This window comes from Fopius arisanus, unplaced genomic scaffold, assembly GCF_000806365.1.
Source record: "Fopius arisanus strain USDA-PBARC FA_bdor unplaced genomic scaffold, ASM80636v1 scaffold00006, whole genome shotgun sequence".
NCBI classification, from domain to species: domain Eukaryota; kingdom Metazoa; phylum Arthropoda; class Insecta; order Hymenoptera; family Braconidae; genus Fopius; species Fopius arisanus.
The window spans coordinates 1-16,163 of NW_011887745.1; the positions used below are offsets into that span (position 1 = coordinate 1).

General features: G+C 34.0%; 2 protein-coding genes and 1 non-coding gene across 3 annotated transcripts; 1 reads left to right on the top strand and 2 right to left on the bottom strand.

Moving 5' to 3' along the window:
• Nucleotides 1-217: 217 nt before the first annotated feature.
• Nucleotides 218-1,797, top strand: RpL17 (ribosomal protein L17). Its single transcript, XM_011316048.1, has 5 exons — nt 218-325; nt 582-668; nt 1,025-1,184; nt 1,272-1,442; nt 1,584-1,797. The coding sequence occupies exons 2-5, from the start codon at nt 588-590 to the stop codon at nt 1,727-1,729; spliced, it is 558 nt and encodes a 185-aa protein (XP_011314350.1). The 5' UTR covers nt 218-325; nt 582-587; the 3' UTR covers nt 1,730-1,797.
• A 612-nt stretch (nt 1,798-2,409) lies between these two features.
• LOC105273555 (synaptic vesicle glycoprotein 2B) lies at nt 2,410-13,501 on the bottom strand. The gene is made up of 10 exons (XM_011316049.1): nt 13,435-13,501; nt 6,138-6,371; nt 5,935-5,994; nt 5,541-5,624; nt 5,128-5,452; nt 4,916-5,037; nt 4,340-4,578; nt 3,828-4,278; nt 3,276-3,563; nt 2,410-2,978 (listed from the first exon to the last, which is right to left on the bottom strand). Exons 2-10 carry the CDS (start codon nt 6,172-6,174, stop codon nt 2,923-2,925), a joined length of 1,662 nt encoding a protein of 553 aa, XP_011314351.1. The 5' UTR covers nt 6,175-6,371; nt 13,435-13,501; the 3' UTR covers nt 2,410-2,922.
• TRNAR-UCG (transfer RNA arginine (anticodon UCG)) lies at nt 7,642-7,714 on the bottom strand. Its single transcript has one exon. It is a non-coding gene; the product is annotated as a tRNA-Arg (tRNA).
• Nucleotides 13,502-16,163: the final 2,662 nt, after the last annotated feature.

The window sequence follows — 16,163 nt, forward strand, 5'->3', positions numbered from 1 at the left end:
TTAATGGTTACATGGGGGCAAAAATTTATGTGACTCCATAAAATTTTTAATTTCAGTGAATACCAATTTCGTAACGCAGAAAATAACACTCACCCTGTCGACTGGTCCCTCTGACAGCGGGACTGTGGCGCCCTCCCTCTCTTGGGGTGCAGTACTATGATGCCGTTGGGGTCACTCAAACCCTCATAACTGAGCCTCTATTTTAGTCAATCCTCTTTGGTGCGCACTGCTAATATTTTTTTGGAAATGTGGCGCCCTCCAAACAGGAAGTAGAACTCCGGCGAAGTTTAACCAATTCTTTTCCTCTACCATCGTTTGCGAAGAGGTACGTTTTTCAGCGATAAACAATGAAAATCCACTTGCATCAACGGATTTATTGTCATTGAATAAATAATCATGGGTGATAATTGAAGGATATATTTCAAATATCGTTTTCCTGCCAATAGTTTGACGTTGGGACTTTGAAACCTGTGAAATATCGAGTGTCAAAGTATCACGACATCGGGGATACCCTCGTGGATTGTGTTTGTGACAATTGTGCTGTGAATTTGTTAATAATTGGATTAATTTTTGTTGTTTAGGACGCAATGGGTCGTTACTCTCACGAGCCAACTAATGTCGCCAAATCGTGCAAGGCGCGGGGTTCCAACCTCCGTGTTCACTTCAAGGTAAACAAAATGCTCATTTGGATAACCTAGAAAATGGTCCAATGGAGTAATTAACGAGAAATTGAAGTAATGGATAATGTAGTAATGGACTTTTGATTCTGGAGGGAAGTGTTTGGAAGAGAGTAGTGGAAATTCGAATTGACAATTTTTTAATTATCGATTTATGTGGAAATCCGACGATTGCAACAGGAAAAGTCAGAGGACTTTTTTGTAGTTTATCAAATTTCTCATAAATTAATAAATTATCAAATTCGACGTGTCTCAATTTACCATTTCGTTTTTCTTTTTTTAAATGAATGAAGTAATTGTTTTGTTATTTCTTGCTCGTATCATTCCCACAATTTTGTATTCACCAGAACACACACGAGGCAGCCCGTGCTATCAAGAATATGGCACTGAGAAGAGCCCAGAAGTTCCTGAAGAACGTAATTGAATACAAAGAATGTGTTCCCTTCCGCAGATTCAATGGTGGTGTGGGACGGTGCGCTCAAGCTAAGCAATTTGGAACCACTCAAGGTACGTTACGATGAAAATTAAGTCGATTGACTCGACTTCAGAAAATTGCCTATTTATTTATTTAATTATTGAAATCTGTGTTGACAGGACGATGGCCCAAGAAATCCGCCGAGTTCCTACTTCAGCTGTTGAGGAACGCAGAGTCAAATGCTGATTACAAAGGTCTAGATGTTGATCGTCTTGTTATTGATCACATTCAGGTCAACCACGCACCTTGCCTTCGTAGAAGAACGTACAGAGCCCACGGACGCATCAATCGTAAGTCGATATACCATTTTACAAATTAATTTTAATTTTAAAATTAATTTACTTTCTGAATAAAAAGAGATAGGGAAATTTTTATAGAAATATTTTTTGTAGTCCACATGAAGGATAAGTATTTAATGAATATTTTTTTAGCGTACATGAGCAGTCCCTGCCACATTGAGGTGATTCTCACCGAGAAGGAAGATGTTGTAGCTAAAGCCACGGAGGAGGAACCATCCAAGAAAAAGCTCAGCAAGAAGAAACTTGCACGCCAGAAGGAGAAGATGATGAGAGAATAAAGGTATAACTGTGACTTCATTCGTTTACAAAGAACTGTATTGTGAATTAAAAGTTACATTATACGGTAGCCATTGAACATTTTATTTATCCTCGTTTTTTCACTTTGTCGTCTTTCATTGGCAGTTGAACATAAAACTATTCTGATTGTATTATGAATTATAATTATTCAAAACTATTGAATAATGAACGGATTAATTAATGGAATGTGTTCGTTCGATTGCTGTGGATGATGTCACAAAGATGGAGAACGCTATATAAACTTTCGATCTTTTATGAAAAATGATATCCGTAAGAACGATGGAGTTCGATATGTACAAGAAATTTGAAATGAAAGAATGACTCATTTCTCGTTCCAGTAAAATGACAGGTTGAAAATATAATATTAAAGTTACTGGAAGAACTCCAAGTTATTGTGTCAATTAAATAACTGACTAGGACATACATCAGCCGAAAAAAACGTAAAGAGTAGCAAATCGCTTTTTTTGTATTGCAGTTCTGTATAAATATCAGCATCTACCGAGCAAAAGAAAATTTATCTCGAAAACCCTTTTGAAGGGAGAATTGAGAGGCGCAAAAATATATTTACAAATATTTCGCTATCTCTCTCTCGGAGATATATATATATATAGATATATATATCTAATTTTCATCGAGTATTGGAGTAATCAAACATTTCGCCTTTTTCTTCATCACGTTATAATATTCTATTTATTTTTCTGTTTTATTTCATTCGTAAAGTAACTCAGTGTGATCCACCGAGTAACAATAGCCACTGTTTACATCTAAAATAACTGAATGATTAATACAGGGAACAGATAATACAAAACATTGGAGATATTTAGCTACTATGGGCGATATCATGATTCATACGTTGAGCAGCACTGGCGCACTATAAATATATATATTTTTTTCATTATTCCCTCATCACAATTCAGTTCGGTTTTTCATGATTAGGCGCCTCTGGGTTATCGCTTCCTGATGGCGCTCAATAGTAATACTAGGATATTCTACCAATGTCTCTACTATGGTTCAACTGGGCAATTGATGATTCTTCCACTCTGGAGAATGTTTTCCCTTCGATAATTCGCTATCTTCTTTTGTGGAGAATTATTGTTTTATTCGCTAGAAAAATGCATTGTGACTATACATGGAATTATCAGGTAGAGCTGGTTTATTCTGGAACGATCAGGTGTCAGGAAAGTGGCTCGCGAGTGGTGTTTGGTAGGAAGAGACATAATAAACCACCCCCTGGAACAATAAGCAATTAATTAAGTCAAATTAATGAATTTTTCGATTTAATCAATTTACCTTCTTCGTGGCTTCTCGGGAATACCTCCGAAAATAAGGGAAATAGAGAAATATTTGTAGAATCTTTTCTATAGCTCTCGATCGGCTTTACAGAAAAGATTCCAATAAAAATTTCACTGATTCCCTTCATTTTGGAGATATTCCCGAAAAATGGAAAGGGTGAATTCATTGTTTTTTTTTTTTGAGGCGTAAGATTGATAGAATTTACTTAGAAAGTAGTGAAAAAAAATACTGTACCAATGAGAAGTCCAGCAACAATGAAGGTTGATGCTCCACACCACGTGTCCAGGAGTTGTGCTATAGCAATATTTCCAATGATGCCACCTAATCTGGCTGCGACCATGGAAATAGCGATACCAGTGGCACGTAAGTTTGTGGGAAAGACTTCGGTTATAAGACAATCTAGTGCCGCGTTACCACAGCTTATAACACCACTAAAGAACGCCGATACAAGGAGATTATGGAGTTTATTGTAGACGAAGTAGAGACTCATCGAGCACAAGCCCGCGGAGAGAGTACTGAAGACTGAAAGAAACCATTTCATTAAAATCCCGTGTCCCATGAAATGTTGAGATTTCAATTAAAGTCCGAATTCTTATTCTGACGTCAACCGCGAATTTTTTGCATTTTTTTCGATACTAGTTTTTAGTCACTATCTCAAAATTGAAGGAGAATAGAGATTTTTTCATAGATGCCATTTTTTTAGCTCTCATCTTGATGTATAGAAAGTGTTTGAAGAAAAATTTCGTTGTATTGGAAATAAAATGGGACATGGCAGAACGATCTTACCGAGGAAAAACTTCCTCCCCAAACGATCCATTCCAAGAACAGCAATGATGTTAGCAGGAATAGCAGCTGCAACGGTGATGATGGACTCTACGAAGACAGATTCCCCGATGGTATTAATACAGGGTCCATCAACCGCGTAATTAGCTTCCCTATCTCGCAAGTAGAAGTCAGTGACTTCGCAGATGTGAGCTTCGCGATTATCATTGTGCTTGGCGTATTTGTCAAAACGATTGAACAGCTCTGGGAACCACATCATCAAACCGTAGTAACCAATATGGAATGTGAAGTTGATGAAAATTGATATCATGGTGAAGCGTAGAATTGGTGAGGCGAATAGTTGTTTACTATTGTCGAGAATATCACCAAGCATCATCTTGTATTTACTCTTTTCATCGGTCCCAGATTTGACTGGTGCCGGTGCGATGAAATCATCGAGAATTAGTTCCTTAACCTGGGGACAGTATTAAATGAAAAATAGATTCACAATAAATGAGTATATTTACAATATTTACCGTGTAAGTATCACGGGGTTTGCCGGTGTTGGTGGCGTAAATGCCACGGAAAATATCGAGGGCTTCCTCGTACCTTCCGCGAGATAATAAATATTTAGGGGATTCAGGCAGGAGCAGGAGTAGCCCCGCCACTATGAAGGAGGGAGCAGCGCAGATCAGCAGGAAAATTCGCCAAGAATTGAATGTGAACGATTCATTGGTAATACCGATGTTGTGAGGGATGATCAGCCATGCCAAACCTTATAAAACAATTTACTCCATTAATTATTAATCATTAAACCAATATCGAAGTGATAACCTGGGATAGAAGCATTTTTTGCAATCTTTGCATTTTTTCGAGGCCAGTTCTTAGCCAATATCGTGGAATTGAAGGAACATATCGATTTTTTTGCATAAACATTTTTTTCTAGAAAAAGATGAAGGCTACAAAAAAGGTTCTTATGAAAATATCATAATTTTCCTTCGATTTCGAAATATTGGCGAAAAACTGGCCCTTCAAGAAATGCGAAAAATGCAATTATCGTAAATTATCACTTGACGATAGAAATTCAGTGGCAAAATGGTGGATTTAATTACCGGCAACGAACAAATTGCCCAGCGTCCAGAAAGCAGCCATAAATGATAACATAGATCCACGTTTGGATTTTGGCTGGAACTCTGCAAAGTACGACCAGATGACCGGCCCACTGCCCCCAAGGCTGAAATCGGAGAAATCATGAGATCAATGATAATCATATTTCTATCAATGTACGTGGATTATTGCGAATTATTAATCAGGGAATGCTTACGCAGCTCCGTTAAGAAAACGGAAGAACATGAAGAGTTCGTAGGACTGGCTGAAGCTAGATGCAACGATGCATAGGGCATTCATGAATGAAATGACGATTAGTACTTTGCGTCGGCCCAGGGCATCTGCAACAGAACCCCACGCATAAGCACCCGCCATCATTCCGATGAAGATGATGGAGCTGAGCCATCCCTTGGCTTCGGTTGTCAACTTTAGGTCACATTGTGCACTTGGAAGGATGAAGGACATGGAGATTACGTCCATCTCCTCGCTCGTACTGACGAACCCGCATACTGCGAGTAGGAAGTAATGAAACTTGCCATACCCTTTGAAATTCAAAAATAATTATTCATTTTTAGGAATTTTCCAAATTTTCAAAATCAAAGAAAACATTAATTTTTGATTTTAGCTCACCGGTAAGTTCGATTGCCTTCTCAAAATCAGCTTTTAAGTAGGATCCTTTTTCTGGGTCTAGAGGTTTATCCTTTGACCCAAGTCCTGATAAAATAATGAATTATTAATAACATGTCTGGTAATTTTATTGCGAAATGATAAATTAGGATAAGTGAGTGTTCTTCGAGACCAATTATTATCAAATATCTCGAAATCGAAGGAAGATACCGATATTTTCATAGATACCTTTTTTGTAGCCCTCACCTTTTTCGACAAAAAATGTTTCTGCAAGAAAATTGTTACGTTCCTTCAATTCCGAGATATTGGCTAAAACCGGCCTCGAAAAAATTCAAAAAATGTGTTTATCCTAGTTTACCACTTGCTACTGAATTGAAAATGAAAAATATTATATTACCGGCAAGTTCTAGGTCTTTTGAACCGCAGCCGTTCAAACGATCGTCTTTTACATCACACTCTAAAAAAAAATAGCGATAATCTCGTATTAATAATACGATCACAGCTGTACGACGAAGTGATTGAGAGGATCGAATATGCGCTATTATTTAAATTTTTCATCGCATTTGTTTAGATTTTTGAAAAAATTTTTAAGGTACTCACTATGATTGTGTTTTGTGTCGGTTTCACCTTCTACCATTCTACGATGTCGGCGCGGTGAGGAGGATCTGGCTTCGTAAAAAATTGATCTAAATAATTCAATAAGCCTGTTGCCGCTGATGCGTAACTTTGATCGTCTTTTCGGTTTTACACGGGTTTTGGCGAAATTTTTCAGCTGATCCTGCGCTGCTCTGCTGCTTCACGACGACGGGGCTAGGTTTTGTACTCACACACGAACTGCAATGAGAATTTATTGTTGAGCCATTTTGATTATTGCTGGGACCCAGAGGTGGGCATGTTAAAAAATTCATTGAAAATAATCAAGGGTGAGATTTATCATTTGCACATTGATTAATCGCTATGATAACACTCGATACGAGTATTCCCAGGTGGAATAATTAATTAGTTATGCTGACAATATAGGTATATATTAATATTTGAATATAAAATAAAGAGTAGGAGAATGTATTGGTCGGAGAGATTAATCATTTTGTTGTGATCTCACAAGTACAATATTTTTCCATTATGTTCTCCCAAGTAATCTCATCATTTCACCAATATCATTATTTATCAATTACTAAATTTTCCATATGCGAAGTTATTGGGCATTTGATTCTACACAATGCGTATTCGATGCGAGAAAATAATTTTTTTCCAAGTGATTTTGGACTGAGAACCGAGCGGTTCGTCTCCAACACCTAGAATAATCAATCTTTCATCTAATATTTTTCATCAATCTGGAATATATCTACAGGTGTCAGCAGATTTTTCTCGCGAGACAAGTCAATGATATTCAAGTTAAAAATAATTATTCTCCAAGTGTATTGATTTTCCGCAGTAAACATGCAACCGTTGCATAATGGTTTTTTAGTTAGCCGTTAGTTACTGTGAATAATCTTCAATCATACTGAACGATTACTAAATGAATAATTAGAATCACATAGTTGGTTTTTACAAACATCTTTACGAGTTTCCCAGCTAGCCAATTATCCACACCATTGTGGATGAATCTTAAAATGTGATTCAATCGTTGCCAATTGGTGCCTTTATTTTTTTTTTCTTTCCGTCAATTGTTAAAGCAATCTTTATCTCATACCGTGCTTCGTGTGGATGTTCATTGCGTAACTGTGAGTTATTACAATTAAATTTGAAGGAATTGTTCTTTCAATTACGAGGGAATCGAGGTTGCTCATGGGTGAGGGGCAGAGTAAGTAAAATCCAACTATCTAATTCGCAGTAAATTGTTGCATTAAAAATTAAATAGCTACTTCTAAAAATTACTCAATTACCGAAAAGCGAATTTTTTGAACGAATTTTATCAATACGACGACCTTTTCCTTATATTAATAATTATCATTAAGTTTTACTGATACCTTTAACGCCAGGGGATGAAAATTGAAAGCGCGAGGTCGTATGTGCGGATGAGAGATAGGGAATGGAATAAATGTGAATGATACTAACAATTCGGAAGGTTGAAAAAATAAAATGAAAATAGAAAAAACTTTTTCGACCGTGACAGGACTCGAACCTGCAATCTTCGGATCCGAAGTCCGACGCCTTATCCGTTAGGCCACACGGTCTACAGACATTTTTGCAGAGACCTGCAATATGTACATCAGTACATATAGATGTATATAGCTATATCAGCTTTGGTATTGTACATATTCATAGAAAAAAAAAAAGTGGCAAATAGAATAAAATAAATAAATTCGGGAATTATTCTATTTTTGAAAATGAAAATAGAAACTCGATTGGATAAGAATTACGCTGCAATGGAGTTTTCCATTTTTTAGTTAATGGAAAATTTGCAAACGATAAACAAACAAGCAGTAATTTACCATTTTTCTGGTTCGCTATTTGATTTCTGCAATTTCTTGGGACTAATTACATATCTTTGTACCTCTCAATGACATAATAGTAGGAAAAGGATTACATTTGAACGTTTTCTTGTAGAAAATGGTGTCGTGACGATTTGTCATGTTTTTAACGAGCATCCTGGATTGTTATTGGAGACTGACAGCTCACGGCTATCGCAATTAATTAGACAATCCTAAATTGAACGATTCCAAGAAACTCTAGGACGACTTCAATTCGACAAGTGACATCGTGGGAATTTATTAAAAAATGCTCATGAAAAATTGCAAAAGGGAAAAAAATCGTGGGAACATATGAGACATGTATGCAATATATTCGTTTCATATATCTTATTCTCAAATTATCTCGTCATTTTTTTAGGGAAATTGAGAGTTAAAGGGAATCATGGACATTTAATAAATCTTTGAATTTGTTATTGTTAAAAATGAGGATTTTTATTTGAGAAAAACTAAAAAGTTCTGGATGTTCATGGCAAATGTTTATTGCAATTCTTAGAAATTTAATACTGACGGGGGTAAAAATATCTGATGATTGAAATGATGTTGTGATTTAAAATTCGCGAAATTCGTGGCGGAAATATAGTAACGGAAACAGGAAGGTTATTGTTGACCGGAAGTGAAGAATTCGAATGAACTCGATATCCATAATTGGATGAGGCCACATTTTTTTAAAAACAATGAGAAAAACAGTCCATTTTTTTCATACCATTTTTCACATTTATCCAATTTTAATTCTTCATTAAATAGAAATTCTACTTTAGAATAAATAAATAATTAATAAAATCTTTGAGTTCTTAGAATTGATTTCACGTCATAAAATTGGGATTTTCAATTATTCCCTTGGTCCAATCAATTAAAATTAATCATTTTGATTGAAAATGGGTAATCGATTGCAGGATTCTATTTAATTTTCCTCGTTCGACTCCGAAATAATTGATAAATCGTAGAACAAAAATCCCTTAATAAACAATAAATAAACAATATTGAACTTACACCATCGAAATAATCCAATCAAAGACCTCTTACTCCAATAGAGCACAAAAAAATATCGCAAAAATACTGAAGTGAACACTGACGTTAAAAAATAGTACAATCCCCGATATTCCCCCGCACCACAATCACAATTTATAAAAATAAATCAGTAATAATTAATAACATTAATACTCTATCCCCACATAGTCAAACTGAGATATCAATCGAAATTACCACTGAAATCAGAAACGGTGACCAATAATTTTTGAGACGAGAAAAATAAACGTTTTTCTCCTGAAATTTCCGAAAATTACTTGGACATTTGCTCGTAATTTATATATCTCAGTTTATCAAAATCCTCGGTACGACTGGCTCCATGATTCCGGGGTAATCGAATAATTGTACGGATAAATTATCGAAACCATTTGTTATGATCCGAAAGATACGGGGATTGAGGATGAAATGAGTGAATTGGTCAAGTCGGCTGGAATCTGAAGTACCTGCCACCTCCCACTATCTAATGGCTGCTGTTGTACAATCAGAAAAATAAATATATTTCATCTAATCAACGGGTAATTAGCACACACCGTTTAAAATTAGGCCTGAGAAATTTAACCGTCACAATAAAATTGATTTTCAAACGGATCGAACAAATTGATTAAAAGAAATCACCTAATTATTCAGTTAATCGATAAATCAATCAATCAATCGATCGCGGAATCGATAATCCAAAATATTGTTACCGCAAATAAATAATTAATGTTAATTTAATGTTATCAATGTTATTTGACTATTTTACCGCGGATAAACAATAGCGTGGGGAAAAGATCCATTATCTGGAAATTTTTAAAAATGTTGGAATTGAATTTCTGTTCGCATGCAGCAAAGATGAAAAATTGTCATGCCGCACTTCTGTCAGTCCGAGTAATTGAATTCAATCCATCACAAGTGCTCTGGGAGGAATATCTCTGTTACATCAATGATGATTATTCATGTGTAACATGACGATGCAGTGGACAATATTCCACGATATTTCCTATGAATTATTTAACCGGTATGGAAATATCTAGTGCTCTAGGAATTTCTAGGACATTTCACCCATGGAAGAGGCTATGAAAAGCACGAGAAATACATGAAAGATACACGTGATGCGTTATTTTCCAACATATGTCATTCTCATCTATAATTCATGTGCAATAATCGCTCAGATATTGGGTATTTTTAAATAAATTTTATGTATTTTCATATTGACATACTTTTATCATGAGTCCCATTTTTTCATTTCTCAAATCAATCATTTATATTCAATAACAAAAGTATTTATTTACACACAAAATTACATTATGATAATTCTATAATTGAATTGATAAGAAATTCGAATTGTTATTGCATATATTTTCTAATATTCTTGACATTCTCGATCATATATGTATATTGTTTTTATTTGTTATATATTATTCTGTGGGATCGACGGATTTTCTAAAAATCTGAATTACGATATTTTAAGGTAAATTCAAGGTAAATCCGCGGTATGATTGACAACGATCGTATTTCATTTCATTTAAGCGTCAAAAATGGAAAATTTTCCTCATTCATTGTGACAACCTTTTAACCGTCACTTAACATTATTTATGGCGTCAGTGATAATTGCTCTGCCCTCGTTATCAGAGTGACAACCTCAAAAAATCGCGAATGCAATTGCTGTCTATGTCGGTCTAACGTGGCACATGCCACATTATTTTTAAATCCCCCATTTTTTTCTTTTATTATTTTTGGTTCATCGTTATCAGTTGGGGGAGAGCAAGTTCCCCTAGTGCAGTGGAATATTGCGAGTTGTGAATTTTTAAATACATGAAAAATACGAGAGTAAAGCCAGACGTGTAACGAACGCATTAGGCTCTTTATTTTTTCGTCTTTACGCTATCTTCGGAGGAAATAATAAACTCCTGTGCCACCTGACACTATCTTTCGTAATCTTATTTGAAGATGTGTTTGAATCACTAAAATGGGGACGAAAAATTTATGGCATTATTTTTGGTAGATGAGGAAAATATTGAGACCAGAGAAAGAGCAGAACTCGTGTTTGAACTCGAGAGAAAAAATCTCGTGAGTGGAAAAATAACCTTCGATTTATCATATATCGATTTCAGGGTTTCGATTTATCCTTGCCACATTCTGAGTGATCAGAATCAATCAATAGGCCGCGTGAACATCTCAACAGCGATTTGTATCAATCAACAATTTTTATTTTTTTATTGTCCATTTTTCCGGTTCATTTTTTCATTTTTTTAATTCCGAATTAAAAATGTAATTACTCATTATTCGTCATTGCTGACGATTAATTTAATGATTGAGTATTTTTTGGGATTATTAATGATTGGTGCGTCGATCCAGAAAATGGTCATTATTACTGCATCAATTGTGAAAATAGTCATTATCGTTTTTTTGTGAAAATTACGAAATTTTTCGTTTTTTGAGTAAAATAGTAATTTCATTTTCAGGTGGGTGTAATAAATAACTTTTCAACTGATATAAATAATTTACGATTTTTTAAATAACTGTCCAATATTAATCAATTTTCTTTCGAAATTTTACGTGTTCTTTCCTGTTTTTTTACATTTATTGTTGACATTTTTCGCTCATTATTTTGATTTCCACATTCTCAAAATACTTCTGCCTTTTTTTGGAAAAATTTCTTGAAATTGTAAGGAGGCAATTGAGAATGCCTCATACACGCGCATTGAGATCAATCATTCAAAATGAATTGTTCTCTCCAGCCTATTGGCTTTTACGATCAGTTGAAGACATTTTACGGACTGGTTATAACCAGATTGATACCGAGAATAACCCAGAGAAATATTCCTCACGAAAATTCTAGATTTAGTACAACAAAAATCATAATCTATGAATTTAATTACCTTTATATAACCTTCAAATCACTTTAACTCATTAAAACTTATTAAAATCATTAATTGATGTACTAATATCTAAATCCAGAAATATTCTCTTCAAAATTCGATTGCCTCCAAAATAAATTGAAAATTTTAACACCAAATTTATAAACTAAAACTATTCAAACTGCCGCTTTGAACTAATAATTACTTCTCCCCTCCCTAATTCATGATTATTTATGATTTTCAATTGTTATTCTATCTATTTTTTGTTCAGATTATTTTTTAAACACCAAAAAACTTTCTTTCGAGCACAAAAAAATGGAATGGGTTAATAAAAATAATGAGGATGCAATTAAAAAATAAACATTAGAAATAGTAAATATTCAAAATCAATTAAATAATAATTTTGTTATTCCGGAGGAAAAAACGTATCGCCTCGAAAAAATAGAAATTTTCCATTAAAACTGATAAACACGATTATTTTTCAGTGTAAAAATCTATTTCGGTATTAGCAAATAAAAAAATAGTTCTTCGAAATTCGTTGGCCTTCGGGGAGGCCGAAAAAACCAGCAGCTGAGCTGTGATGGCGCCGAAGGTATAATTCATTTATTCTTATCAATTATCCGCGTCTGTCTACTCAGTATCAATTAAACAATTCGTAAACATGGCGAGATCTCTCCAGTAAGAGAAGAAATTTTTGGTGAAGTGGAAATCTCAAAAGAATTCCTCCTAACAAATTCATGGACTCAATGGAGAATATCAGTTATCCATTTACTTCGATAAATATATAAAATAAAAATATATCATATGTATATTATTATTGCTATTATTATTGTTTTCATCTTTTGCAGAATTGAATATAAAAAGGGAATTGTTATAAATATTCCATTCAAATACGCAGAAAATTCTCAATTAAATGTCAATTTGATTTCAATGATTGAATGGAAATTTTAACTCTAATAGTAATTTCATAAATGAAAGATATTTTGAGGATTCACCGGTTTGGGATTGAGTTTGAGAATAAGTATTAATTATCCAGAGTGATGGAGAGTAATTTTAATAATAATTGATACATGATTGGTACATGGAATTGATGATGTCCAGCAGAGGAGCGATTTCCTGGGGTTTTCCTGTGACGGGGGCTGAGACCGCACCAAACAACAACCAGACACATATTCACTCTTGATAATTAAACTTACTAAACAGAATAAATTTAATTCATTGTTACGCATGGAGAGAAATTCATGGAAGAAATTATCCTGAGATTGCATTAGAAAATTATCTAGTTATTTTTTTATACAAATTTTTGTGAAATTTCTATCAAAATGATTCTCTTGTCGATAATTACCATTTTTATAATAATAACAATATAACTCAATAAAATCTGGATTTTTTTGAATTTGCAATTTTCTGGACAAAGTCTCCAATAGATATTGCAATTTAAACCAAAGGATTGAATTTGCTTTGTGAAAAAAGGCGTAAATATTCCAACAAATATTTCAATAAATTGATCTCGGTTGGAAAATGATTTGAGTTGAAGGTAGATTATTTATAACTTACGGTGTGCGGCTTGCCAAGTCTTGGAAAAGTTGCCCAAGCGGGAACAACCAAAGTCCGGAGACAAGTCCCGACTTTATATATGATGAGCGGATTGTCTCCCCTTCCACGATCACTTGGTATCTCATTTGATCAGTCGTTGAGCCCAAAACTCGCTTTCTCATTCTATCATTTTACTGTACATCTGTATCTTTCAGTTTGTGCATCAGAAGAGGGGGCACTTGCTAATGACTAAAAACCTTCTTCGAGCCTCAAAAATCTACTAACTTGTTACTCCCATTGAAAATTAATTTCAGAACACATAACATTGATTTTAACACTCCCTATCCCAAAATTTTATTAATTTCATCTCCCCCCTCACTCCAATTTCAATTATTTTGATTATCGTAATTACTTTTAATGCTCCTAATAAAAAAGCAGCTACGAAAAATTGATTGAAAAAAATTCGGATCTCGTTGGTAAATAAATAAAAATAGATAACTTATTATTTTTTTTATAAAATATATCAGTTTTTAATTGCATTTGAAAAATTAGTGTAATTAAACTTTTTCGTCAAGTAATTAGACAAATCACGCGCGATATATAGGAGGTTTTATCTGAGTTCAATTACGGACACATTTTCACAGCAATAATTTTTTCCGCGGAACTTGCGCAATCGTGCGCAAGCTCCCAATTTGTTGACAAACCGATACCGATGGAATCGCTATTTCTGCCTATTCAAAAATATGAGATCGCCGATATAAATATATCATCAGCTGAAATTTGGATCTCAACGGAAAATAGATTTGGCATTAATGAAAAAAATGCGCGATGGCATCTGCTCAGGCGGCAAAAAAAAAATTAATAAATTCAAAGCAGAAATTCAAATTGTTAATTTCATTCAGTAACAAATGAATAATTGAATTCGTTTATTGTTATAAATAAACACACTTGGACCTTGTAGCCACGAAATAATATTCTATTTAGCGAATAATTCCATAAAAAAAAAATGAAGAATAAAAATTATTTATTCGTTGGATCCGAATTCGAGTCGTAAACCCAAAAAAAATCCATGAAATTTATATGAATCATAAAAATCGACTGAGAAAACATTTGTACTCGAGCAATAAAACAGAAGTTCATTGCCAGTACATGATAATATAAACAATGACGTCACACCTGTTAAATTTGTACATGAATTTGAGTGGCGGCAGATGATTATCAATTCGAAAAATCGTCAGAACCATTAAAACTCATCGCTAATGAGCGATTGATAAACGGGGGATAATTACCCCTGGTGTTTATAACTCATTGGCGTTTTTACCTCGACACGAGAAGTTGGTTTTACGCTCATATATTCAACGCGTGAGCATGTACCTTGTATTTACCATGTACTTATGACTCAATAACAGAAAAAAATCGTAATTGCGTCGATCCGTTTGACTCACAAAAACGTGATGTTAAAAAAAATAACATTTCCAAGGCGAACCGATCCATTGGCTTAATTGTTGCTTTCAATTAATTCAGTAAATATACGCCACTTGCTCGTCCCATTCTTAATATATCAATTAATCTCAATACTCGGGGTAGAGGCGCATGTCGGGATAAATACGAGTTCTCAATGTTTATAAGCTTTTTTTTTATTGGAAGTGGAAGCGAATTTTTTTTTATTTGACAATACGGAGATCAAAATCATGCATTGATGACAATTTATTTACCTCGGGCAATTACTCACGTGAATTGAGTCAATTTTTGGAGGAGGTAAACAACTTATTCTTTTTAAATTGCATTTTGCAATTTAATATTGACATAATAATTTATTATGACTGTAATTGCATATTAAATTGGGTATTGAAATAAATAGAATAAATAAATTCATGAAGGAATTGAGTTGCTTTTCTTACTTTCAAGTAAGAATCAAGAGAATTCAAGTTCTCGTTGAAGAACCAGCGATTGTTTAAAAATCATATTTTATCATGGGTTAATAATAGGAGTAAAATGACGAGGGAATTCAATTTAATTGATTTAATTAATTCAATTGCAATTGAATTAAGAGACCTGAAATGGTCGAAGTTTCAAAAATTTCTATCAGTGCAATGGAAAGAATCGTCACGTGGAGTATTCTATTTTCTGACGATAAAAATCTCCGAGCAAACTTGTAAAGTTTACCTACGCATTTATAATTTCATGACGCACATACACAGTCCAGTACTATACATATCATGTAACCCATATTCTCGGTGGCAAGGCCATTTAGACTTGATTTTATCTGAGATAATGAGAGAATAGCGTATTGTTTTCTGTAACTATTTGAACCGGAAGATCGGTAAATATTTTTTTTTTTTAGTTTCGAGTGAATCAACAGTCTCTACATTTCCCCTGGTACTAGACCTGGGGCTCGTAATTCTTGCAGACGACCGACGGAAATCAAACATCAGGTTTCCTCCAATCGGTTGACAGTATTTGCATGACTTAATTACCTGGTGTTCGTAGAAAACACGTGGAGATCACGAGAAGCTGCTCAATTGAAAATTCAATTAATAAAATTAATTATAAATCAAATGAAAAATCAATTAATCAATTAATGAATTATTATTTAAATTCATTGCATTTGTACAATAAAATTGACATTCGAAATTCAAAAGTTAAATTAAAGATTTATTGAATTGCAAAATATTACGGGTATTCTGATTTTTTTTTTACCAAATGGAAATGTAAAAAAAAATGTTTAAACAATGTTAAAATGTTTGAAG